Raw genomic sequence first — 25,853 nt, forward strand, 5'->3', positions numbered from 1 at the left:
TTGGTGTACGAGCAGTAGCAGCAAGTAGCCAGAAGCTACCCGGAAAAATTTTCCTGGCGCGCCCAAGCTGCCAGATTCGCGCATGCGCAGAGCAAGCTGAGTTATAGTGGGGGGTCCTTCCTCACGTGACCCGCGGCCGTGTCTTCGTTTACAGCTCCCACGTCAAATGAAAACAAAACAGATTTCTGTGGCCGGGAGCCATCAAGTGAATTAATATACATTCTCATAACCATGAAAGACCAAAATAAGTTAGTAGTTTCAATTTTCTGATTTTATATTATTTCCAGGTTATTAGTAATCAACCATTAATGTTTTTTTTTTTCTGCTGAGGCAGTTAGTTTATTTGAAACGAAACGAAGTGTTTCATTCCGCGCTATTGGCTACTTTCAACCTCGTTCAATTTAAAGTGCAAATTTTCATTTTCTGGGACGAATGACGTTATACCATAATAAAGAACCAAATATGAGAATACAGTACTGGACCTCCAAGAAAATTTGTATCACGAGAACCACATGAAAAGCTGAATATCAGGAACTTCTGCGTGCATCTGGACATAGAAATGTGCAATTAGAGCGGAATGAAGCATTTAGTATGGTTTATGGAATTCCGATGCTGCTGGAGTAGTCTCTGATGTCCTATTCCTTGTATGACACTGTATGATCTCTTAATGCTATATACGTATGAACATACATAAACATTGACTTGAAGCTAAGTAGGCAAATTTAGTCAGTAGTTTTGAACTAAATATTGTGTTTCAAATATAATGACAGCTGTCGCAGAATTTTATAGATCTGCCTTCTGTGAAAGTGTTTTTCGATCACAAGGCACTTGTCTAGGACTTCCTCTGGGCCTGAAGTTATTTCTTAATTTGTGTTTACGTCTTAAATTTATAGAATGCCAATCTATGCTAAATTTTAGACTGGCAGCATACCACGTTTTATCGTTTTAACTCCCCACATGGCTTTATATTTATTCCTAGAGTAGAATATAAACTGTCAGTTGTAGTTTCTTTGCCTCATAGACAACCATGTTAATTTTTTCACATTTTGAAATAGTCATGAAATTTATTGTCCTTCATTCCGCCCCGTGTAAGCTACACAAGAAACTCTCTTTTTTGTTGCAAGTAATTTGTATTCCATCCTAGTAGCTTTTTGCAGTGATGTGTAGATGTAAACATGTTGGAAATGCTACATAACAACATTGCAGAGCACGAATTAAAAAAAAAAAAATCTGTCAAAAATTTTATGGTACTTCGAGCTGTGGAGTCTAATTTTAAAATGACTCAAAAGCCAAGAACTGCTTCCTTATTTGCATCCTTTATCTGTGTGGGATATGATAAAACAATTGCTGTAAGTACAATTCAGTATGTCCTCTCAACAACATGCTGCACGGGCGGCACGGCTACACATGGTCACGTGATGCCCCACCAGAAATACGACGAAAAGCGTATGAGCAGAGCAAGCACCAAGCACGGGCAGCCTACGTCATCGTAGCTGCGCATGCGCAGTACAGCCTGTTGTCTGGCGCATTCTGGTAACTGCTCAAACGAACCCAAAGAGACCTCGTCTCTTTGAGGATGTCCACATGAAAACTGGTATCGGTGACCACGAAGCAGTTGTGGCAACAATGATTACTGAAGTACAGAGGACAAGTAAAATGAACAGCAAGATATATGTGCTCAGAAAACTAATAAAAAGATCAGTAATGTCATATCACAATGAGGAACTTGTAATTTTCAGCACAGGGCAGGAGCATGTAGAGGAACTATGGTTCAAGTTTAAAAGAATAATTGCCAATGCACTGAACATATGTACCAAGTAGAACAGTACGTAATGGGATGGAACCGCCATGGTATATTGTCACTGCAAAAAAAAATTCTAAAGAAACAGAGATTACTGCTTATAGGTGTAAAACAAAGCACTGGGCTACAGAGAGAGCGATGCTAAATGAAATGTGTGTGGCTGCCTACAGAGCAACGAGTGATTCCTACAGTAACTACCATAGCAGGATATTGTCAAATGATCCTTCACAGAACCCAAAGAAATTCTGGTCACATGTAGAGGCTGTTAGCGGCACCAAAGTTAATGTCCAGTCCTTAGCAATTGAGACCGGAACTGAAATTGAGGGTGGCAAAGCAAAAGCTGAAATACTTCACTCCATCTTCAAAAGTTCCTTTACAATGGAAAACTCAAGAGAATTGTCCTCGGACCACTGAAAAGATGAATGAAATAAGTATTAGTGTCAATGTTTTTGAGAAATAGCTGAAATTGTTACAACTGAACACAGCTCCGGAGCCTGATGGAATACCCGTTGGGTTATATATTGAATTTGTGGCTGAGTTAGCCCCTCTCCTAACTATAATATTTCGTATGATCCGACAAAAAAAACGTGCTCATTTCTTGGAATACAGCACAGGTCACTCCTGCCTATAACAAGAGTACCAGAAGTGATCCAGAAAACTACCACCCGATACCCTCGACAACAGTTTGTTGTAGAACCTTACGAGATATTCTGCATTCAAACATAATGAGCTATCTTTAACAGAATGAGCTCCTCAGTGCCAATCAGCACAGATTCCAAAAAAATCGGTCATACAAAACACAACTCTGACATTTCTCACACGACATACCGAAAGCTTTGCATCCGAGCAGTGAGGCAGATGCAGTATTTCTCGATTTCTGAAAAGCATTTGACCCAGTACCACACCTACTCAATGTCAAAAGTACAATCGTACGGGGGTATCGAGTGGAATTTGTGACCAGATTGAGGACTTTTCGATAGGGAGGATGCAGTACGTTATCTAGGATGGAGAGTCATCGTCAGATGTAGAAGTAACTTCAGGTGTGCTCCAGGGAAGTGTGTTGGGATCCTTGCTGTTTCTATTGCATATTAATGACCTTGCAGACAATATTAATAGTAACCCGAGCGCTTTTGCAGATGATGCAGTTACCTATAATGAAGCTGCATAAATATTTAGTCAGATCTCAATAAGATTTCAAAGTGATGCAAAGATTGGCAACTTGCTTTAAATGTTCACAAATGTAAACCTGTGCATTTCACAAAAAAAACATTGGAATTGGCCTACTCATACAAATACCTGTGGGTGACGCTTTGTAGGGATGTGGAACAGAATGGATCACATTGGCTCAGTAACGGGTAAAGCAGGTGGTAGACTTTGGTTTATTGGTAGAACACTAGGGAAGGGCTATCAGCCTGCAAAGGAGAATGCTCACAAGCCATTTGTGCGACCAATTCTAGAATATTGCTCAAGGGTGTAGGTCCCATACCAAACAGGACTAACAGGAGATGCTGATCACACACAGAGAAGGCAGCAAGAATGGTCATAGATTTATTTGATCTGTGGGGGAGTTTCACAGAGATACTGAAGAAACTGGACTGAAAGACTCTTGAAGATGGGTGTAAACTAACCCAGGAAAGTCTATTAATAAAGTTTCAAAAAACAGGGTTAAATGATAATTGTAGGAATACACTACAATCCCCTATGTATTACTCACATAAGGATCATGACGATAAGATTAGAATAATTATTGCACACACAGAGACACTGAAACAGTCATTCTTCCTGTGCTCCACATGTGAATAGAACAGGAAGAAACCTATAAATGGTACAATGGGACGTACCCTCCGCCACGCACCTCACGGTGGTTTGCAGAGTATTGATGTATACGTAAATGTAGATGTACCGAGAGAAAACCTGCTGGTTCGGCAAGCTAGGCATCCCCTGTATTGCAGCTGTGGCTACAGGGTTGTCTGCAGGTGTGGAAGCACTCTCTTATGAAGGCTATTCATAAATGAACCTCCAGTTGGCTACTGAAAGTAAACAGACACTTGTAGCTTCTAGGCACATGAAGTGTTACATGCTTAGTTTTGGGCTCTGCGGTTATACTCCAGACATGATCTGTCATCCTGGTGCATGTCTGTCTGGTTTACCTCTCTAATGTTTTATGGTCACCATTGTTGAAGTTGACTGTTCATGAGGTCCTGCTATGCAGTGCCACAAAACTGTCTCACTGGACTTTTTCACCCTCTTGCGATGTGCAGGGTGCAACGAGATTTGACCTATGGGAGCTACTAAATGACAAAAGCACTTCTGTGAACTCTTCAGTATTAATAATAAATTTTTAACCCCGGTTACAATTTGCAGTGAATAGCTCTTCTGTAATGAGTAGTTCTCAATAAGTTGCAATGTGTGTGTGTGTGTGTGTGTGTGTGTGTGTGTGTGTGTGTGTGTGTGTGTGTGTGTGCGTGTGTTTGTACATATATTAGTAAACCAGAAGTGACAGTTCTCAAATCTGATCTTCTATACCTTTTGAAACTTCCTGGCAGATCAAAACTGTGTGCCGGACTGAGACTCCAACTCGGGACCTTTGCCTTTCGCCGGCAAGTGCTCTACCATCTGAGCTACCCGAGCACCACTCACGCCCCGTCCTCACAGCTTTACTTCTGCCAGTATCTCATCTCCTGCCTTCCAAACTTTACAGAAGCTCTCCTGTGAACCTTGTAGAACTAGCACTCCCGGAAGAAAGGATACTGCGGAGACACAGCTTAGCCACAGCCTGTGGGATGTTTCCAGAATGAGATTTTCACTCTGCAGTGGAGTGTGCACTGATATGAAACTTCCTGCCAGATAAAAACTTTTTGTTTTTGCCAGCCTCTTTTTCCCTGAGTCTGCTGTGACTCCAAAGCATAGGCAAGCACTCCACAGCAAGTGGAGGCACACAATCACTGTCACACCTCACCAATGTATGGAACCGGCAGCTTTCACACCTCCTCTGTAAATATGTTAAACCAAATTCTGCACAGTGGGATGTTCACACTTTAAACTACCTCGAGTACATTTTCACTTACCACAAACGTTCCATCAGGAAAAGAAAACCTGTCAGCCTAAGAAGATGAAGTTATTCTGAAGAATTCCACGTAACTCCACACACGTGCACCATCGGAAAAGGTGAAGGTCATTTTGCGTCAGTCAACTTTATGATGCATTCGAGAGTGTGTAAGTGACAAGCAATTGGAATGAACAGAGTTATCGTATACGTCACCAGTTGCGAGGTACATTCTGATATTCACTTCCTCTAAGCGTAAGTTAATCCTTCTGCCACTCTACCACTTTCCAGCTCGTGGTACGGTCCCACTGTCCCCTCCATTTTAAATAAGGACTACTGCGTTTAGCGTGCTATTTGTTTACATTACGACACGAATGAAGAATAGTGGCTATAAGGCAGTTAGCTTTCACAAAAAGAAACATTATCACTTGAGGATGCATCTTTTAGTGACACAAAACCAGTCGTGACTTTTAATAAAAAGTTTCTACAGCCAGTACGGATTGTTTCTTTCAGAGCGTGGAAGCTCGGCTGTGGATGCACACAATTTAAAACAACACACTCATTGCTACAGCGTTGTCCACAGATGTGGAACTGTTCTTCTATGAGGGCATAAATTATCCTATGACTAGCTACTTAAAATAAAGGAATGCTTGTAGCTCCTACATCTACATATGTACTCCACGTGCCACCATCTGAGTGCACGGTTGAGGGTACCTTGTACCACTATTAAGTTATTTGCTTTCCTGTTACACTCACAAATAGAGCGAGAGAAAAATGACTGTCTATATACCGCTGTACAAACCCTAATTTCTCATATCTTTGTAGTCCTTATGCAAAATGTACATCAGCAGCTGCAGAATCTCTCTGCTGTCACCCACAAATGCCAGTTCTTTGAATGTCCTCAACAACACTTTGCAAAAAGGATGTCATCTTCCCTCCACATGTTTCGAGTTCACAAAGTATCTCCAAAATACCTGTTTTTTCATCAGACATACCAGTAAAAAGTCTAGCAGCAAGCCACTTCATTGCTTCAATGTAATCCATTAACCCTAGCAATAACAGCACAATTTTCATAACATATAATACCATGGGGAGGGGGCGGGGCACAAGTGTGCCCTCCAAAAAAAAAAAATAAATCTGTTTAATTTAGCTTCTTTTAACAACATACTTTTAAGTAGATAATGATGTATATGTAGGGTATAGAACCTCAAAATATCTTTTAGCACTATCTTAGTAACAGCAACGCATTTCTTTGTAACGTTTACATCAAGTGGAGGGGTACTTTATGAACACTAAAAATAACTTGGAAAAAATACAAATTTCGTTTAGTGTCACTGACTTCCATCCATGGCATACTTTTTAAAGTTATACAGATGTGCAAGAAGGGACATGAACCTGAAAATATGAATATATGAATTTGTCGCGAAAAATCAATTCACTGTTAAGACAAATTTTTTTGGTTAAGTTTTAATGAAAAATTTAAAGCAGTTACAAAATCTGATACAAGAAATCATTAAAAACAATAATTTTTTAAAGGATTTTACAATATGAAGTACCAGAATAGATCACAATATTTTGAGAAGGTGGAAACAACATCTCCCCCCTCCCCCCAACACTCTACCTGGTGCTGCGAGGGTTAATCCGATCTGCAGGGGGGGGGGATCCCAAACACTAGAGTAATAGTCAGGAATGGGTTGCACTAATGTTCCACACACAGTCTCCTTTACAACTGAGCTACACTTCCCTAAATTTTTCCCAATAAACCAAGGATGACCATTCATCTTCCCTGCTACCATCCTTAAGTGCTCGTTCCATTTGGTATAGCTTTGCAACATTACATCTAGGTATTTCATTGACGCGACTTCATCAAGCAGCACTCTACTAACGCAGTATTCGAAACTTACAGGATTGTTTTGCCTACTAGGCTGCATTAACTCCATTTTTCCCCACATTTGAGCAAGCTGCCATTCGTCACACCAACAAAGAAGTTTCTCGGATCCTCCTACAGCGACTCGATGACAACGCTTTACAGTACAGTACAAGATCACCAGCGGACTGGTGCAGACTGTTGCTCTCCGTCTGTCAGATCGTTTATGTACAGGGTGCTTCACAGTTCACATTTCTAGAGGTTGTCGAGGGCACTTTGTAGATGAAGTTTTACGTAGGAACCCGAGTCTGGAAATGTCATCCAATGACGAAATGCAGACCACCAAAGACATATGCGCCGGCACCTGTAAATTTATGATGTTACAAACTTTCCAGGATGATGGAGACATAAATGTATCAATCTGAGGTAAAGGATCCCGGTTCGAAACTGAAAGAGTCAAAAGTTACACCATTCTGATACCTCCGACAGTGGAATACGTGTACCGGTACTGTTGTCGCTAAGAATGCTGGGCGGTAGAATGGAGAAAATCGAGAAAAAACGTGTAGTAAACATGGGCACCAAAATTCATAACTTACGTGCTGGGAGCACTTACCCAATACAGGGATGAGCTTCACACTAGCAAAAATTAACAAGTGCTCATGATTCCTCAGGCACGAATTTTAGAGTCGATTTTTACTAGAATTTTTTTTCTTTTCTTGGTCATACTAGCACCTCTCAAAGTTGCCTGGCCTACAGTCTTAGAAACAACAGTACCGGTACACGTGTTCCGCTGTGGAGGTATCAGAACAGTTTTCGCTTGTAACTTTTGACACATTCGTTTTTTGTAAAGGGACCCTTAGCTCAAATTCATACATTTATCCTTCTCCATCATCCTTTAAAGTTTGTGTGATCGTCAGTCGGTCGGATTAAAAGAGGGGGAAAGGGACCAAACTACGAGGTCATCAGTCTCTTGTTCCGAATAAAACAGTGCCACAAGGGTGAGAATAAAATTAACGAGATTAACAACTCAAAACAGAATGAAAGGAAAAAATCACAAGAACGATGAAGGGCAACAAACGTGTAAATGGACAAAAAGGGACAAGAAAGCCACGGAAACGCAAGAAATGGGATGAAGAGATTAAAACAACGAAGCAGATTACGATTGCTGGCTGACTGTGAGAATAAAAAAGAGAAGCCAGCCACTCTGTAACACATCAAAACCTCCACCCTAAAAGCACTGGGGTGGAGGACACAGAAGGACAAAGGACATGCACTAAAACTCAGATCAAATAATAAAACTAAATTAGTCACCGAGGTGTCGTCAGATAAAATTAGCGGCAATGAAACCGGTAACCCGAGATTTTGTCGCCCGGCTGTCAAAGTGGGACAGTGCACCAGAATACGGGCCGTCAACTGGGCACTGCACTGACACTGAAGCAGGTCTTCACAGCGCAAAAAGTAACCGCGGGTCACCTGAGCGTGGCCAGTGCAGATGCGGCAGAGGACAACCGATTCCCTGCGAAACGCCCGCACGGAAGGCTTCCGTACATTCGTAGTCTCCTTAATGACACGCAGTTTATTGTGTGTACTGTTGTGCAATTTCATCTCCCAAAGCTGAAAAACCCTACGGCGTAAGTCAGAACACAGGTCAGGTTCTGAGATGCCCGTCTCCAGAAGCGGTTTCCGCCTAGTCCGTTTGGCCAGCCAACCGGCTAGTTCGTCGCCCGGGATGCCGACGTGTCCCGGGGTCCACACAGACACCGGTGAACGACGGGGCCGGTCCGGGGCACGGACGGACTCCCGGACGGACACTACCGCAGGATGGCGAGGATAGCACCGGTCGATAGCTCGTAGGCTGCTCCGGGAGTCGGTGTACAGAAAAAACGATTCCCCGGGGCACGAACAGATATACTGAAGTGCACGAGAGATGGCCACAAGCAATGCAGTGAATACACTGCAGCCATTAGGTGAGGAATGGTGTTCAAAAGGGCCTCTGTGGACTCAGGCGAAGCAGACACGACTACCAGCCGTCGACCCGTCGGTGTAAACCACTTCAGAGCCCCGTAACACGTCAAGAATCGAGAGGAAGTGACAGCAGGGAGCGGCAGGAGTAACCGAGTCCTAAGGGTCACGTGAGAGGTCCAGACAAATTTGCAGCCTAGGTGAAGTGACAGTAATTCACGTGCCCAATAGAACTACGACTGCGTGCGACGTAACTTGCGAGCAGTTGCTCACGTCAGATCTGCAACGGAGGAATTCCGGCCTCCACCACGACACCGGTTACCGGACTCGTCCTAAAAGCTCCCGTCGCTAGGCGAACGCCACAGTGGTGCACCGGGTGGAGTACACGCGACACTGAGGGTGCCGCCGAATCACACTCCCGTAGTCGAGGCGGGATTGGACGAGGCCTTTGCAGAGCTGCAACAGAATAGAACGATCTGCACCCCAGTTAGTGTTGCTCGGGCAGAGGAGGGCACTGACGTGCCGCCAGCACTTCCGCTCGAGCTGACGAAGGAGAGGTAGACGAGTCAATCGGGCGTCGAAAACCGGTCCCGAGAAACAATACGTCTCGACTACAGTGAGTGAATTGTCACGAAGGTAAAGTTCTGGTTCGGGACGAACGGTACGACGCCAACAGAAGTGCACGACACACGACCTAGCGGTCGAAAACTGGAAGCCGTGGGCGAGATCCCACGACTGCACCTCGAGGACGGTTCCCTGTAGGCATCGCTCGGCAACACCGGTACTGGTGGAGTAGCACGAAATGCAGAAGTCGTCTGCATACAGAGAGGGTGAGGCGGACAGCCCTACAGCTGCTGCTAGACCATTAATGGCCAATAAAAATAGTGATACTCTCAATACAGAGGCCTGCAGGACTCCATTCTCCTGGATATGGGTGGGAGGGGGGGGGGGGGGGGGGGGGCTTTGGGTGGCACCAACTTGGACACAGAAAGTACAGAGCAACAGGAAATTCTGGATAAAAATTTAGAGCAGGCCTCGGAGACCACACCCGTATAATGTGGCAAGGATATGATGTTGCCAGGTAATGTCATATGCTTTGCACGTATCATAAAAGATGACAACAAGGTGTCGGTGCCCGAAAAGGCTCTTCAGATGGCAGACTCGAGGGACACAATGTTATTAGTGGTAGAGCACCCCCGGCAGAAGACAGCCCGACACGGAGCCAGTAGGCCACATAACTCCGGGACCCAACCCAACCACACTCCACACGTTCCAGTAGTTTACAAAGAATCTCGGTGGGGCTGATGGCTGACAGCTATCCACATCAAGCGGGTTTTTGTCAGGTTCGAGTATCAGAACAATGGTGCTCTCCCCCCATTGCGACAGAAAGACGCCATCGCACCGGATCCGGTTGGAGGTGACGAGGAGATGGCGCTCGTAGTCGGACGAAAGATGTTTAACGATCTGACTGTGGATCCGATCCGGCCCGGGGGCTATCACGGCAGTGTGCAACTGCACCGAAGAGCTCCCACTCCGTAAATGGGGCGTTACAGAGTTCACTGTGCCGTGTAGTGAATGGGAGGACTTTCCTTTCCATCCGCCATTTGAGGGTGCGAAAGGCCGAGGGGTAGTTCTCTGACACAGAGGCTCGAGCACAGTGCTCGGCAAAGTGCTAGGCAATGGCATTTGCATCGGTACGTAGCACACAACTGATGGTAACGCCAGGGACACCTGTTGGCGTCTGGTACCCAAAAACACGTCCGATCTCCGTCCAGACTCGGGAAGGTGACGTACGGCACCCAATAGTCGACACGTACCTCTCCCGACACTCCTGTTTCCGTCGTTTTATAAGCTGGCATACACAGGTGCGGAGCTGCTTAAAGGCTATCAGATGCTCTAGATAAGGGTGTCCCTTACGTCACTGTAGAACTCGCCGACGTTCTGTAACGACCTCAGTGACTTCCGGCGACCACCGAGGGACCGTTTTTCACTGCGGGCACTATAAGGAGCGAGGGACCGCGTTTTCTGCCACAGAAACAATTGCGGTAGTCACCTACTCGACCACCACAGAGATGTTGCCGTGTCGGGGAGATTCGACGGTGACGTCAGGGGTGAAAGTTTCCCAGTAGGCCTCATTTAAAGCCCATTTGGGCAGGCTTCCGTGGGCCTGACTCCGGGGCATTGACAGGAAGATGGGGAAGTGGTCACTACCACACAGGTCGTCACGTGCTCTCCAGTGGATAGACGGGAGAAGGCCTCGGCTGCAAATTGGTGAATCGAGGTCGAGTAACTTTCACGAACCACACTGAAATGTTTGGCGACCCCAGTATTTAAGAGGCAGAGGCCGAACTGAGACAGTAGTTTCGACATCTCTGCCTCGGGCCAGTAAGCACAGTGCCACCCCACAAGAGGTTACGGACGTTAAAATCTCCCAGAAGTAGGAAAGGTTTAGGGACTTGATCCACCAGTGCAACCGAGCACCAGGTTTCCCGGAGGACAATGCAGAAAGCAGCTGCAAAGCTTAACAGTTGCCGTAGCTCAGCCAGACGGTGGAAAAAACTGACGCAATTCCACCGGAGGATAACGTCATCACGAGACTGGGAAGGCATCGAACATTCGACGAGGCAGTTTACGCCTCGGAGTCACCTGCTGCGACCGACTTTTAGCCCGAGCAGTCTATATCCGTCGTGTCTGAGGGTCCGGCGAGATCCAGGTCCTCGATGGACAGCGGGATCTCCACCCCATCCTCAGATGCGGTGTTTGTAGGTAGTGGTGGTGTGGGAGCCACCGCAAGTTCCTCGTTCTTGGGAGTCTTTCTTTTTCAATTTCTCACACTGTTCCTTGGGTTTCCCTTGCTGGGATGACTTCACCGAATCAGTCTCCGGGACTGAGGATGAGCCTGAAGCCCTACGACCAGCTGCTTTTGGGTTCTTCAGCCACTGGCGGGTGTAGTCTTTCCCACTAGAAGAAACGTGGTAAGGGAGTGACCCAAAGGACCCCTTCCTAGCAAAAGGAGCCTATGAAGCCTTATGCTTCTCTGGCTCAGACTTGGGGACTTAAAACCCCCCCCCCCCGATGGTTTGGGGTGTGGGGGGTGGGGTGGGGTGGGATGCAAGGGGGTGGGGTGGGGGGGGGGGGAGGGTTGCTTCTCAAGAAGGTGGTGCGGGAGCAACAGGGAGGGAAATGCCCCCCAACATCGAAAGGGCAGGTGTAGTCTCCCGGTTCTGAGATGGACGCGCCGGATGAAATGAACACCTCGACACTCTAAATTGGTGCGCAGCTCGTCGTCAGACTGCAAAAGAAGGTCCTTGTGGAATATAATACCCTGGACCATATTTAAGCTCTTATGAGGCGTGATGGGAACAGAAACATCCTCCAACTTTCCACAAGTGAGTAATGCCCATGACTGGACAGAAGACCCAGAGCAAATTTTGGACAAGCCCTCTACCTCTCCAAACTTGTCCTCCAAATGCTTCACAAAAAACAGAGGCTTCACGGACAAGAAAGATTCCCCATCAACTCTCGTACATACGAGGTACCGGGGTGAATAAGCTTCACTGTGATCCTTAGCCTGGTGTTCCTCCCACGGTGTGGCCGGGGAGGGGAATGACATGGGGTCATATTTCTTAGCACTGAAGTTAGACTTTGGCCGCTTAGAGACTGCTGGTGTTTCACCACCAGCAAGAGATGACGGACTACGCTTCATCACGTGTCATCCGCCCCGATGCCACCCATTCCGACCACAGGGGCCCTCCCCACGGGCACCACCCAGCTGCAGCAAAGGCCACCTGGCAGGACGGCCATTGCCGGGAGTCCCGATGCCCCAGGGGGACGAGCATCTATCCCTCGATATACGTGGGGAGTTAACGGAGCATGCATCGGCAGAGCGATCCCTGTGTGGTCAGGGGGCTACAACCGACAGGCTACACTGTGGCCCCACCACGACGGACCGGCTACCGTGCCGGATATCGAGTGCAAAGAAGTCCACGGTCGTCGTCGGCACAGAGAGTGACACTGCAAAGCGCACGGTGGAAAATGCACCCAGGAAGGTGTCCTCGCCCAAGAGATGGAGAATGGGCGGGACTGCAATGCGACGACGAGAAATTGGGCTAAAGATCTCGATGCACGGTGGACACACTGCACCAGGTAAGGCGCCCTTCCCCAGTTGGCTCAATCTTCAAGAAAATTTTGAAAAATGGAGGTCAAATCCTACAGCAGACCATCACATAAAAGCCAAAACGTGTGAAACTCCTTTTAGTCACCTCTTACGACAGGCAGGAATACCTCGCGTCTACTCTAGCCCCCTGGACCTGCAGGAGTGTTCAAAGTTTATATCATCATCACAGAATCAACCCGTACATACATACATTTACAGGCGCCTGTGCCTGTAACTTTGAAGCCTCGTAGTGTCGCTGGACGACATTTCCGGACACGGGTTCCTGTGTAAAAATTGATTGACTAAGACCCCCCTACAACTTCTAGAAGTTTGTAACATGAATTGGAGTTATGAAACACCCTGTATGTAGAGAGATTACAACTGGTCATGCCACATTTTTTCTTGGGAAATCCTGATGATACTCTCATCACTGACAAACACTCACCAATGAGGACAAGGGATGGGTTCTATTCCTTAAGACATCTTTGACCCACTCTCATATCTGGGAACCCAATCCCTATGCTCAGACCTTCATTAATATTCTGCAGTGTAGCACCACATCTAACACTATACAGAAATCTAGGAATATACAGTCTGCATATTGCACTTCGATTTGTCGACAGAAGCTGTTCTGCCTCAAGATAATTTATTATATTCAAACTCAAAATACGTTCAAGAAATCTGCAGCAAACAAATGTTAGGGATATTGGCCTACGATTTTGCAGGTCCATTCTTTTACCCTTCTCCTACACAGGAGTCACCTGCACTTTTTCCCAGTCACTTGAAACTTTGCATCGGGCGTGAGATTTTAAATAAATGTAAGCTGAGTAAGGATCCAATGCCCCAGAGTACTCACTATAGAACTCAATTGGCACTGGCATTCGATTCGGACTCGATGACATTTGTTTACAATTCTTTCAGTCGCTTCTCGACAGCAGGGATCCCAATTACCACGTCCTCCACAAGGGAGTCCGTGGCGTCAACAGTACGTTCGTACGATCCTCCTGCACGAACGGTTTCTTAAATGCAAAGTTTAAAACCTCAGTTTTCCTTTTGTTGTCTTCCATTGCCACAGTAGACTGGTGTGGCAGTTGTGTGGAAGAAAAATCAGACTTTACAGGTCACATTACGTCAGTCAGGTATCTGTCGTGTCCGTCAGCGTGTAAGCGGGGAGTTACCGATACGGCTGGTGCTCTCCTGTATCTCACCTGTTGTGAGGTTCATTCTGTCATTCACATCCTACAAGCGGGAGTCAATGTGGTTGAAATTTGTTGTCAATTGTGTCATTTGTACAGTGACGGGGTAACGAGTGACGGTGTCGTGAAGGAGTTGTGGAGCTGTGGGTAATGAAAGTGGTCCGAAAAGGTGCCCACATGTCACTGACAAATTCGTATAATGAACTGACATAACTTTGTATACTAGAAATTGGTTCAAAATTTCCAGATTTTCTGACAATGTGGCTCAGATTTCAAGGAAAACCCACTTTTAAAATTGTCACACAGAAATTAGGTTACTGTTAAGTTTTGTGCAGGGTCGGTACTAAAATGCCTAACTGATGTTCACAAAACTGAAAGAATGAGTTCGGCTTTCACATTCCTTCAATACTACAGTGAAGATAGGCAGGAATTTCTCAACATAATCACGATTGGGGACGAGAGAGAGGTGCAGCACTTTAACTCTGAAACTAAGTAACAGTCCAAATATAGCATGCACATCCATTCTTTCCATAAGCCCAAAACATGTAAGCAGACACTGTAAAACTGCAAAATATTGGTTGCAGCTTTTTACGATCACAAAGGAATATCGACAATAGATTTCACGACAGTAAAGTGTGACGATACTGTAACGTCACAGGTTTACTGTGAGATTTTTATGAAACTTCGAATGCAAAAACTAAATAAATAAAAGAAGAAAAAGAAGTGTAGGATGATTACTGAAGGGATTGCTGTCCTTCAAGACTACGAGTGAACCCCTACTGCGAATCAAATGAAGGAAAATGCAGGCTTTTTGGGTGGGAGACTGAACGTCCTCCATATAGTGCAGATTTGGCACCAAGTGACTTTCATCTGTTGCCCAAGATGAGGCCTTGCTGGCTACTCAGACAGATGATGTGTTCAAGGATGCTGTCAACAAGCCGCTAAGGCACCACGCGTTAGTTTTTTTGATGAAGAAGCTGGTGTCAGAGTATGACAAATGTTTGAATCTGGGTGGCAACTATATGGAGAAGTAAAGCCAACATCCAAGTATAGCAAACAATCCTACCGGAGGAACATCCGGCCAGTTTCTATTTTGCATAGCTGTAAAATGTCCGCTTTTAAAAGAAGTTTGTACATTTTTAATTTTTTAGCCTACAACTACAGCATATAATTGTGTGTCATTTTCTGTATCCTCAAGAAAATACAATATGCCTGTCATTCACAATGTAAAATTTGTCTCCCATCTTATCTTACATATTGCCCATATGAAGGAATAGAAATCCAGTACTGTACAGCTACACTATTGATGACAAACAGCTGGAGACAGCATCGGTCATAAAATATCTAGGCGTAACCAGTGCTTTTTTTCTAAAAAAAGTTTGAGGGTATTCCGACATTGGATATAATGCAGCAAAAATTACTTATAACTGAAGCATGGTATACCACCCATCTGCTTTTAGCCATGACATAATCAACATTTCGAATCGCAAAAAAAAAAAAAAAGTGGAATCGGACTGTTCAGTTGACTTTCAGCTCAAAGGAAGCGGGCAATACCCAGAGAAATCCAAACATACAAGAGAATGTGGTATCGAACACATCAGTTTATATCACCTCAAATGAAGCATGCGATTCCCACCAACCCCTTAACAATAAAAGAAAATGGAATCGTACACTTCAATTGACCTATAATACACCTCAAATGAAACAGGTGTGTCCAATCAACCCTCCGACATACGAAACAATACAAGGAAATATTACCGAACACATATTTTAACCTATTAAACACCACTAAAAGACACAATACAACAAAAACCATTCACACCTATCATCAACAACAATAGAAACTACACTACAAAAATCTTTTGTAACCTTGTTTGGCTCCCGAAATGGCACAGATGATGGGTGGTATCCTGTGCTTGATCCAATTTTTAATACAGCTAAAAATTTATTTAACTATAAAACTACAGTGTAACTTACATTAATAGCATGTCTATGACATCGCTTTTCCCACCAAAAACTGCACTGGTATCGTTCGTATCGCAATTAACAACACGAAAAAATGAAATAAAAAACGTACGTCTGCGAAATAAATCTTTGGCACTCTTCCAAGTTCTCAACATCATAAAAAAATTACTTTGTTGATGAAAACGTTTAGGGGTACGCATCCCCCCCGCGTTCCCCCAGAAAAACAGCACTGGGCGTAACTACCCAGAGTGACCTTACGTGGAATGAGCGTATAAAGCAGATAGTGGCAAAAGCAGATGCCAGACTCACATTCGTTGGAAGAATCTCGAGGAAACTTAACTCATCCACGAAAGAAGTGACTTACAAGGCAGTTGTTTGCCCAATTCTCGAGTATCGTTCATGTACCTGGGATCTCTATCAGGTAGGAAAGATAGAGAAGATCCGACGAAGAGCGACGCATTTCATCATCGGATCGTTTAGCTGGTGAGAGAGCGTAATTGAGATGCTAAACAAACAGCACTGGCAGAAGTTACAAGAGAGGTGTTGTGCATCACAGAGAGATTTACTATTGAAATTTCGGGACAGCAATTTTCAGGAGGAGTCCGACAATATGTCACTTCCCCCTCGCATATTGACCACGAGGAGAAAAATCAAGAAATTAGAGCAAATACAGTGGCTTACCGACAATCACTCTTAACCGTGCACTATTTGCGAGTGGCAGAGTGTTGGAGGATAAGACAATGGTACCGATAGTACCCTCCGCCACACACCACTAGGTGGCTTAAGGAGTACGATGTAGATATAGACATAAGCCACATTGAGTTGCTGGCTTTTAGTTAGCAGCTTTTTGAGCTGCTCCTACTTTTAATGTGTCCCTCCATTACATAATTGTTAAGGCTTTCGTGGCCACTCGTTGACAAACTGCCGATTGACTTCTGTCTCGGGTTTTTCAGCTGAAATTTGTCTGACGATTTTACTGACGTTTCGCCAGCACAAGTGGCTGGCATTGTCAAAGCTTCACCCTCCACTGCCAGTGGTCAACTGGAGCTGAGCCGAGACAGAAGCGAATAGGCAGGTTGTCCCTTTATTGCTACTCCTGCTAGCTATTGAATGGTACAGGAGTTCCTGGCAGAGTATATTTTAAGGTACAGCTACCTTCCATTTTGCTCGGTAGCAAGATGATTTTTAATAGGAGTGGCACAGATGTACATTCTTTCAACTCACGACTATTGCACGTTATTCCACATTGCCATACGTTTTCCCACTAAATTAAAAATTTGCTTGCCGCTCACGGAAAGTGGAAAGAAGTTTCACTGTATTCTACGGTTTATACGTAAGCTTTAAGTTGCCAGTTTCCAGTTAGGGGTTGTACTACAGCAGTTCTGTTCTGCCTTTGTTCGGTAAGTTTCATCATCACTCAATGATTCTTAATGCTTTTGTAGTGTTTTTCTTCGTTCTGCATGTAAATTACTCATTCAAATTGTGAACAGCCGGGCTAGTTGGTCCCGCATTGTTCAACAGATGGCAGCAATTTTAACAATCTGGTTCACTTCCTCCTTTGTGCTCTCTACTCGTGCTCTGCACTCACTGGTGGTACACCGTGTCCCATACTCTCCATCACGGCATTCGGAGTCAGAGCACAAAATTATCACACCTGACGGTTGGCACGTAATGGCCCTAAATCGGTTGTGGTTTAAGTACTGGACAAAAAAACATTACGACTGAAGCAGTATTTTCAACCTCTCCTATCCAAGTACAGATCGTACATACAATTTTTAGCTACTTTTTATTTTTACAGCCAGTTGGAGGTTAATCTATGAATAGCTCTCAGAGGAAAAAGGAAAAACAGGTGGATAAACAGAAATTTAGAATCAGCTAATTGAGATGGGAGAAGGAGAAGATCTGTGACGCTCTTTTGCCAACACGGCAGCCATTCTGGAAGCTATCTTCGGTACCATTCTTAACTTTTAAACTGAAAAACATATCACAAAAGTAGAGAAGCAGACAATAAAAACAATGGCATCGGTCATTTGAACACAGCTTTATCCATTTTCCAGTTATATCACTTTTGTACAGGAGATGCAAATGCTGGTGACGACACAAAGGATAATGGCACGTGTTCAACATGCTGTCCGGCACGTAACAAGGTGTCATTATCCGCTTCACCCGTTCCTCAGAGTTTAAGCAAGACACGTACCAGAAGGCGAGCACAAGAATCAACAATCTGATCACTAAGGTGTGCAAGATTTTTGATCACTGCATACATAATTAATGTAATTACCTTCACATCAACATCTAAAACAACACAGACACCGTGCAATCCCCTTACGGCACATGGCGGAACGTACCCTGTACTGTTACTAGTTATTTCCTTTCCTGTTCACTCGCAAAAAGGAAAAAATGGCTATTTATACGGCTCTGTACGTGCCCTAATTTCTCGTATATTGTCGTCTTAGTCCTTACACGCAATGTATGTTGACAGCAGTAGAATTGTTTGACAGTCAGCTTCAAATGCCGGTTCTCTAAATTTTCTGAATAGTGTTCCTCAAAACGAATGCCACCTTCCCTCCAGGGATTCCCATTCGAGTTCCCAAAGCATCTCTGTAACACTTACGTGTCGTCAGAACCTACCGGTAACAGCTCTACCGGCCTACCTCCGAATTGCTTCGACGTCTCCCTTCGATCTGACCTGGTACCGGTCCCGAGCAATAGAGCAGTACTCGAGAATAGGTCGTACCAGTCTCCTATATACGGTCTCCTTTACAGGTGCACCACTCTTTCCTAAAATTCTCCCAATACACCAAAGTCGACCACTGGCCTTCCCTACCACTGTCCTCAGTCGCTAATTCCATTTCGTATCACTTTGCAATGTTACGCCCAGATTAAATGGTGTGACTGTGTCACTAAGGACACTACTAATACTGTATCTGAACATTACAGACTTTTTTTTCCCCAACTCATCCACATTCACTTACATTTTTCTACATTTAGAGCTAGCTGCCATTCCTACTCCTACGGTCACTCACCTTCGACACCACAGCTTCGGCAGCTAACAACGGTTGGTTGGTCGGTCGGTTTGGGGAAGGAGACCAGACAGCGTGGTCATCGGTCTCATCGGATTAGGGAAGGACGGGGAAGGAAGTCGGCCGTGCCCTTTCACAGGAACCATCCCGGCATTTGCCTGGAGTGATTTAGGGAAATCACGGAAAACCTAAATTAGGATGGCCGGACGCGGGATTGAACCGAGCTAACAACGAGATGTCTCCTCAGACAGACACGTCTGGACATTTCTTTATTTGGAGCTACAGAACCCTCAATACCTTTCAAAGTAGTCATCTCCGTAATGCCCACACTTCTCCCACTGCTCCCGCCATTGTCAGAAGAACTTCTGTAATGTGTCTTTCGGTCAGGTGATCGGCCAGGGTGAGAGATTCTGCACGATGTCTTCTTCCGACTCAAACTGTGCTTCCTTCAGGGGCATTTTCAGCTCAGGAAATTGTAAAAAAACACAAGAGGGCCAGATGGGCGTGGGAGCAGGTAATGTGACTAATCACGCAAACGTTACGTTAAGCGAACGAAGTATTAATCGCACATGCAGAAAGGGTAGGTGTGTTACTGTAATGGTGCTGGCAAGTTTCTGCTGCCCACACATCCGGTCATTTGCAGCACACGGCACCAGGAAGTCAGCAGAGAGCGTGCCAGTAGGATTCCTCTCCGACAGTTCGGCCTCGTGGTGAATACTCTCGACTTCCCAACCCACCGTGGCTGGAGAGAACGGCCGACGTTACTTCGATAGCGCTACGGACTTGAAGCACGTTTTTTGCCGTCTGGTGCTTCTACTTTGTGTCTCAGTTCCCAGGTCGTACCTATAAAGTGAGGTTTCACTGCCCGCGGTCGTGACGCTCGGTAAGTCGACGTTACTGTTCGCACTGTCCGGCACACGGTGTGCGATTCCCAGACAGTGTCACTTCCGAGCCACTGTCGGCGGTTTCGGTATAAATTCTGGAGACCCTAGCCTCGCAAACAAATTGTCAGTCAAAATGGAAGGCACCGATCTGACGTTTACCAGCCCGACATCCGCACTCACTCGATGGCACTGTTACACTACTGGCCATTAAAATTGCTACACCGAGAAGAAATGCAGACCATAAACGGGTAGTCAATGGACTAATATATTATACTAGAACTGACATGTGATTACATTTTCACGCAATTTGGGTGCACAGATCCCGAGAAATCAGTACCCAGAACAGCCATCTCTGGTCGCAAGAAGGGCCTCTACAGGTCTGGGCATTGAGTCAGAGCTCGGATAGCGTGTACAGGTACAGCTGCCCGTGCAGCTTCGACACGATACCGCAGTTCACCGAGAGTAGTGACTCGCGTATTGTGACGAGCCAGTTGCTCGGCCACCATTGACCAAACTTTTTCAATTGGTGAGAGATCTGGAGAATGTGCTGGCCAGGGCAGCAGTCAAACATTTTCTGTATCCAGGAAGGCCAGTAGAGGACCTGCAACATGCGGTCGTGCATTATCCTGCTGAAATGCAGGGTTTCGCAGGGATCGAATGAAGGGTAGAGCCACGAGTCTTAACAAATCTTAAATGTAACGTACACTGTTCAAAGTGCCGTCAATGCGAACGAGAGGTGACCGAGACGCATAACCGATGGCACCCACTACCATCACGCCGGGTGATATGCCAGTATAGCGATGACGAATACGCGCTTCCAACGTGAGTTCACCGCAATGTCGCCGAACACGGATGTGACCATCATGATCCTGTAAACAGAACCTGGATTCATCTGAAAAAATGACGTTTTGCCATTCATGGACCCAGGTTCGTCGTCGAGTACACTACCGCAGGCGCTCCTGCCCGTGATGCGGCGTCAAGGGTAACCGCAGCCATCGTCTCTGTGCTGATAGACTGTTGTCCAACTGTTCGTGCAGATGGTTGTTGCCTTGCAAACGTCCCCATCTGTTGACTCAGGGATCGAGACATGGCTGCACTATCCGTTACAGCCATGCGGATAAGATGCCTGACATCTCGACTGCTAGTGATACGAGGCCGTTGGGATCCAGCACGGCATTCCGTATTACCCTCCTAAACCCACCGATTCCATATTCTGCTAAAAGTCACTGGATCTCGACCGACGTGAGCAGCAATGTTGCGATACGATAAACCGCAATCGCGATAGGCTACAATCCGACATTTATCAAAGTCGGAAACGTGACGGTACGCATTTCCCCTCCTTACACGAGGCATCACAACAAGTTTCACTGGGCAAAGCCGGTCAACTGCTGTTTTTGTATGAGAAATCAGTTGGAAACTTTTGTCATGTCAGCACGTTGTAGGTGTCGCCACGGGCGCCAACCTTGTGTGAATGCTCTGAAAAGCTAATCATTTGCATATCACAGCATCTTCTTCCTGTCTGTTAAATTTCACGTCTGTAGCATGTAATCTTTGTGGTGTAGGCAATTTTAATGGCCAGTAGCGTATTTCTGGTCACTCGGGGTCCAGCCGAACACGGTTCGCTGTCCACTGGTGTGCAGACATCTCTTAAGCAGTTCTACCAGTCCTTTATCCCAGAGTTGCTAAGGGGACTGTCCGCAAAAGGCTGTCCAATCTTGCAAACGGTTTCCCATTCTGGTATCAATATTCGCTCCTGCCCATTCTGGACTTACGAATCACACCTCACTTGCTTAATAAAACATTTCTTTGGCTAGTGACACTCCCTCCCCCCACCCCCCAGAAAAGTGGCCCTACGTGATTTTTTGCAATTTCCCCGAGCTGAAAGCACCCCTGAAAGGAACACAATTCCAGTTGTGAGAAGCCGTTGTGCAGGATCTGTCACCCCGGCCGATCACCAACCGAAAGACGGATTATAGAAGTTTTTCCGACAATGGCAGGAGCAGTGTGAGAAGCGAGAGCATCACAAGAGGACTACTCTGAAGGGGATTAGGGCTCGGTATCTCCAAACCGACAAATTTCCAGACACGGCTGTCCTTCGGGACGTGTGAGAGTAATTACGTATGCAGTGATCAGATTGTAACTATGTACACACTGACTAGATCACTGATGCCCGTGCTCACGTTGTGGTACACGCGTCACTTAAACTCTGAGGAACGGGTGAAGCAGATATCGATCCGTGACGACTTGCCGGATATCACACTGGGCACGTGCCGTAACCCTCCGTGTCATCGCCGGCATTTGCCTCGTCCTGTACAAAAGTGACATAATTTGAGAATTGATAAAGCTGTGGTCAAATAACTGGCACGATTGTTTTTGTTGTGTAATTTTCTACCTCACATTTTATGCATTATTGCTGCTCAATTCGTTACGTCTGTTTACAACTTGCCGGAATCTGACACTCGCCGAGTGTCTCTATGGCAGCTACAGATATTCTCTGCCGAGACGGAAAAGTTCACGACCGTACACAAATTTGCCGCACCGCATCTCTGCCGAAGAAACTCTCCCACTCTTAACGCACCTCGCGCAGCGCTCACAAACTGGACTTACCGCCGTAGATGGCAAACGACTGGTCGAGGAAGAAGCGCCTCTTGAGCAGGTCCTCCATGCGCGCGCGGTCGAACGTGGCGCCGCCTTCGCCGGCCGCCGGCGCGGACAGTGCCAGCTCGCGGTCCTCCAGCACCTTCTTGCGCGCCTTCAGCTCTGCCACCGCCTTCTTCACGTCGAGTTCTGGAGCGCCCGAAGCCTTCAGCTCGCGTACCAGGTCGCCCTGAAACATTTCCGGTAATGCAGAGCTCAAATGTGTGTGATGCATAACACTGCTGTAATCTCTTGAGGTGATAAACATACCACTTACTAACTGTTTGTAATGACACATATGAGGCACGTTCAGAAAGTAAATGTACTGTGACCAAAGCAGACTTTTTTTATTCAATTTTTTGAGCCTAGGCAACACTGAGTGGTGGATGGGGGTCTCCTGACCAGAGTGAGCATTGCAGGTACACGTTGGTATGTAAACTCACACCGTAATGTCCAGATGTGTGAAAGATGACAGAAATAAATCTCACCGCGTGCTGTGATCTGTTTCCTACTCCTACAAAGAATAAAACCACTTAATTTTTTCCAGAATGTAAACAGTTTACATTGAAGGTATTATAAACAGAGCTAGTGTGTTTAAGTGGTTTAGGCAGTTTAGTGGACACACAACAAATGTTTGTGACAAAGAGAGTGGAAGACTTCAAAGTTTGACTAATGACTTCAAAGTTTGACTAATGACTTCAAAGTTTGACTAATGACTTCAAAGTTTGACTAATGACTTTGCACAAATAATTGAGGAAACAGTTCGTGAAGACTGCCAAATGACAGGGCAAAATTTCCACAACCCCTCAGAACTCCCTCGGACACGATACTTGCAGAATCACAGCAATACTGGGAATCTGTGCACGAGATTGGTCCTGAAACAGCCGACAGAGCAGCACGAGAAAAACTGGGTGAATAGCACCCACGAGTTTCTCGAGTGAGTCAAATTGGAAGATCATTTTCTGAGCTCCATTGAGACTGGATATGAAACTTGGGTGGCTTGTTACTTGCCTGAGACAAAAAGACAGTCACCATGTGCCAAAAAATTTGAAACCGCAATTTCAGACAAAAAATCTTAGCCTCAGAGTTGTGGTCAAAAGGCACAATTTCGGTCAAATTTCTGCCTCAGGATGAGACCATCAATGCACAACAATTATGTGAGATCCTAAAAATCTCAAAAGGAGCATTTAAAACAAAAAGAGGGAAATGCTGAGAAGAGGAGTGTGCTCGTTGCAAGACAGCTTAAGTCCTCGCACTGCCTAATGAAGTGCTGTTTGACTCACTTGGTTGGGATGTCTGAAACCTCCCCCCACATTCCCCTGACTTGGCACCTCCAGATTGTCACCTCTTCACCTCCCTGAAGTAAATGAAAGTGAAATTAAATTTTTCAGCCAATGACAAAGTGGAGAAAGATGTTCTGAAGTGGGGGCAGAAGCAGGCAGGAGAGATCTTCTAGGAGGGTATAAAGAAGGTCGTGTCATGGCTCACCACATGCTTTGAACGGGATAGTGGTTATATGGAAAAATAGCCTATAAGTGTATCAACAACACTCTGTGATTTTTTTCAAATACACTGCTTCAAAAATATAGAAAAATCTAGTACAGGTATTTTCTGAACATGTCTCTTACTTCTATTCACAACTGCAGTATCCACAGAGCAAGGCCTAATAGCAATGTACGAGGGTAGACAAAGGTTTAACTATCACCTCCCTAAAATAAAATTAAGTAAGTAATTTTTTGACTGTTTGCAATTACAGATATTTTGTCATGCACTTACTGCAGTTTTTGTACACACTGATATCCTTGATAACAAAAAGTCTTATGGATTGGCCTACATCATCTCCAACATTTACCCTGCTGCCAAAAAAGAATTACCACACGATACTCCATTTTATCTACAACAACATCTACACCCATACTCTGTAAACCACGGTGAGATGCATGGCAGAGGGTATGTCCCAATGTATTAGTTATTAGGATTTCTTCCCATTCCATTCACAAAGGGAGCGCGGGAAGAATAATTGTTTGAATGTCTCTGTGCATGCATAGTTATTCTAATCTTATCCTCGTGATCACTATGTGAGTGATACGTAAGGTGTTGTACATTCCTAGAGTCATCATTTAAAGTCAGTTCTTGAATCTCTGTTGGTAGACTTTCTCGGGATAATTTACGTCTGTCAAAAATCTTCCAGTTCAGTCCCTTCAGTACCTCTGCAACACTCTCCCACGGATTAAACAAACCTGAGACAATTCCTGTCGTCTGTATACGTTAAATATCCCACGTTATTCCTAGCTGGTACCTGGTCCCACATACTTGAGCACTATTCTTGGATGGGTCACACAACTGATTTGTAAGCAATCTCTTTAGTAGATTGATTGCACTTCTCCAGTGATCTACCAGTAAACCGAAGTCTACCACCTGCTTTACGCACAAATGAGTCTTTGCGATCACTCCATTTCATAACCCTAAAAAGTGTTTCACACAGGTATTTGTACGAGTTTGCCAATTCAGACGGTGACTCACTGATATTATAGTCATAGGATACTACATTTTTTTCCATTTTGTCAAGTGCACAATTTTACATTTTTGAACATTTAAATCAAGCTGCCAACCTTTGCACCACTTTGAAATCTTATTGAGGCCTGACTGAATATTTACAGATAACTGCACTATCTGCAAAAAGTGTGAGGTTACTATTAATATTGCCTGTAAGGTCCTTAATATACAACATGAAAAGTGAAGGTCCCAACACACTTCCTTGGGGCACACTCAAAGTTACTTCTATATCTGACGACAATCGACAGGCTGTGCTATTTTGTTTCGTCTTCACCAGCAGCACGCTACAGTACTGTGGCACACGGATTCGATGTGTACGAGAACTGAAAACAAACAAAAAATTAATTATGAACCAAATTTTGTCAAAGCATTAACTAAGGCTTCGTGTCACCTACATCCACACGCTGACAATCAATGTGAACTGCACTGCAGCAGGTATTTCCCACTGCACCGGTCACCCGTGCTTCTTCCCGTTCCATTTACCTGCGAAGTGCAGGTAGAGTGACTGTTCGAACGCCTCTGTGCACGCTCTAATTAGTCTAACCTCGTCCTCACAAACCGTACGGAAGCAGTACGTAGGGAGTTGTTGTACATTTCGATTCTCATCATTTAAAGGTGCATCTCAAAACTTGATACACAGGCTTTCTCGACATACTTTGCGTCTACTCTTCACAGTGTGCCAGTACTGCTGTTTCAGGGGAGTCTCACACCAGTGAAACAACCGGCTGCACTGATGTTTCAGTACGCAAAACATCAGTCG

The 25,853-nt window shown here is 45.3% G+C and overlaps 1 protein-coding gene across 1 annotated transcript in view; it reads right to left on the reverse strand.

The window, feature by feature from the left end:
* The window catches only part of LOC126213269 (glycine--tRNA ligase), a 142,636-nt gene that overhangs the window by 104,501 nt on the left and 12,282 nt on the right, over positions 1 to 25,853 (reverse strand). The window contains exon 2 of the mRNA XM_049940933.1: positions 22,508 to 22,727. Coding sequence (XP_049796890.1) covers positions 22,508 to 22,727 — 220 coding nt within the window. The remainder of the gene's footprint in view (positions 1 to 22,507; positions 22,728 to 25,853) is intronic.

Source organism: Schistocerca nitens, chromosome 11, assembly GCF_023898315.1.
Source record: "Schistocerca nitens isolate TAMUIC-IGC-003100 chromosome 11, iqSchNite1.1, whole genome shotgun sequence".
Taxonomy (NCBI): Eukaryota; Metazoa; Arthropoda; class Insecta; order Orthoptera; family Acrididae; genus Schistocerca; species Schistocerca nitens.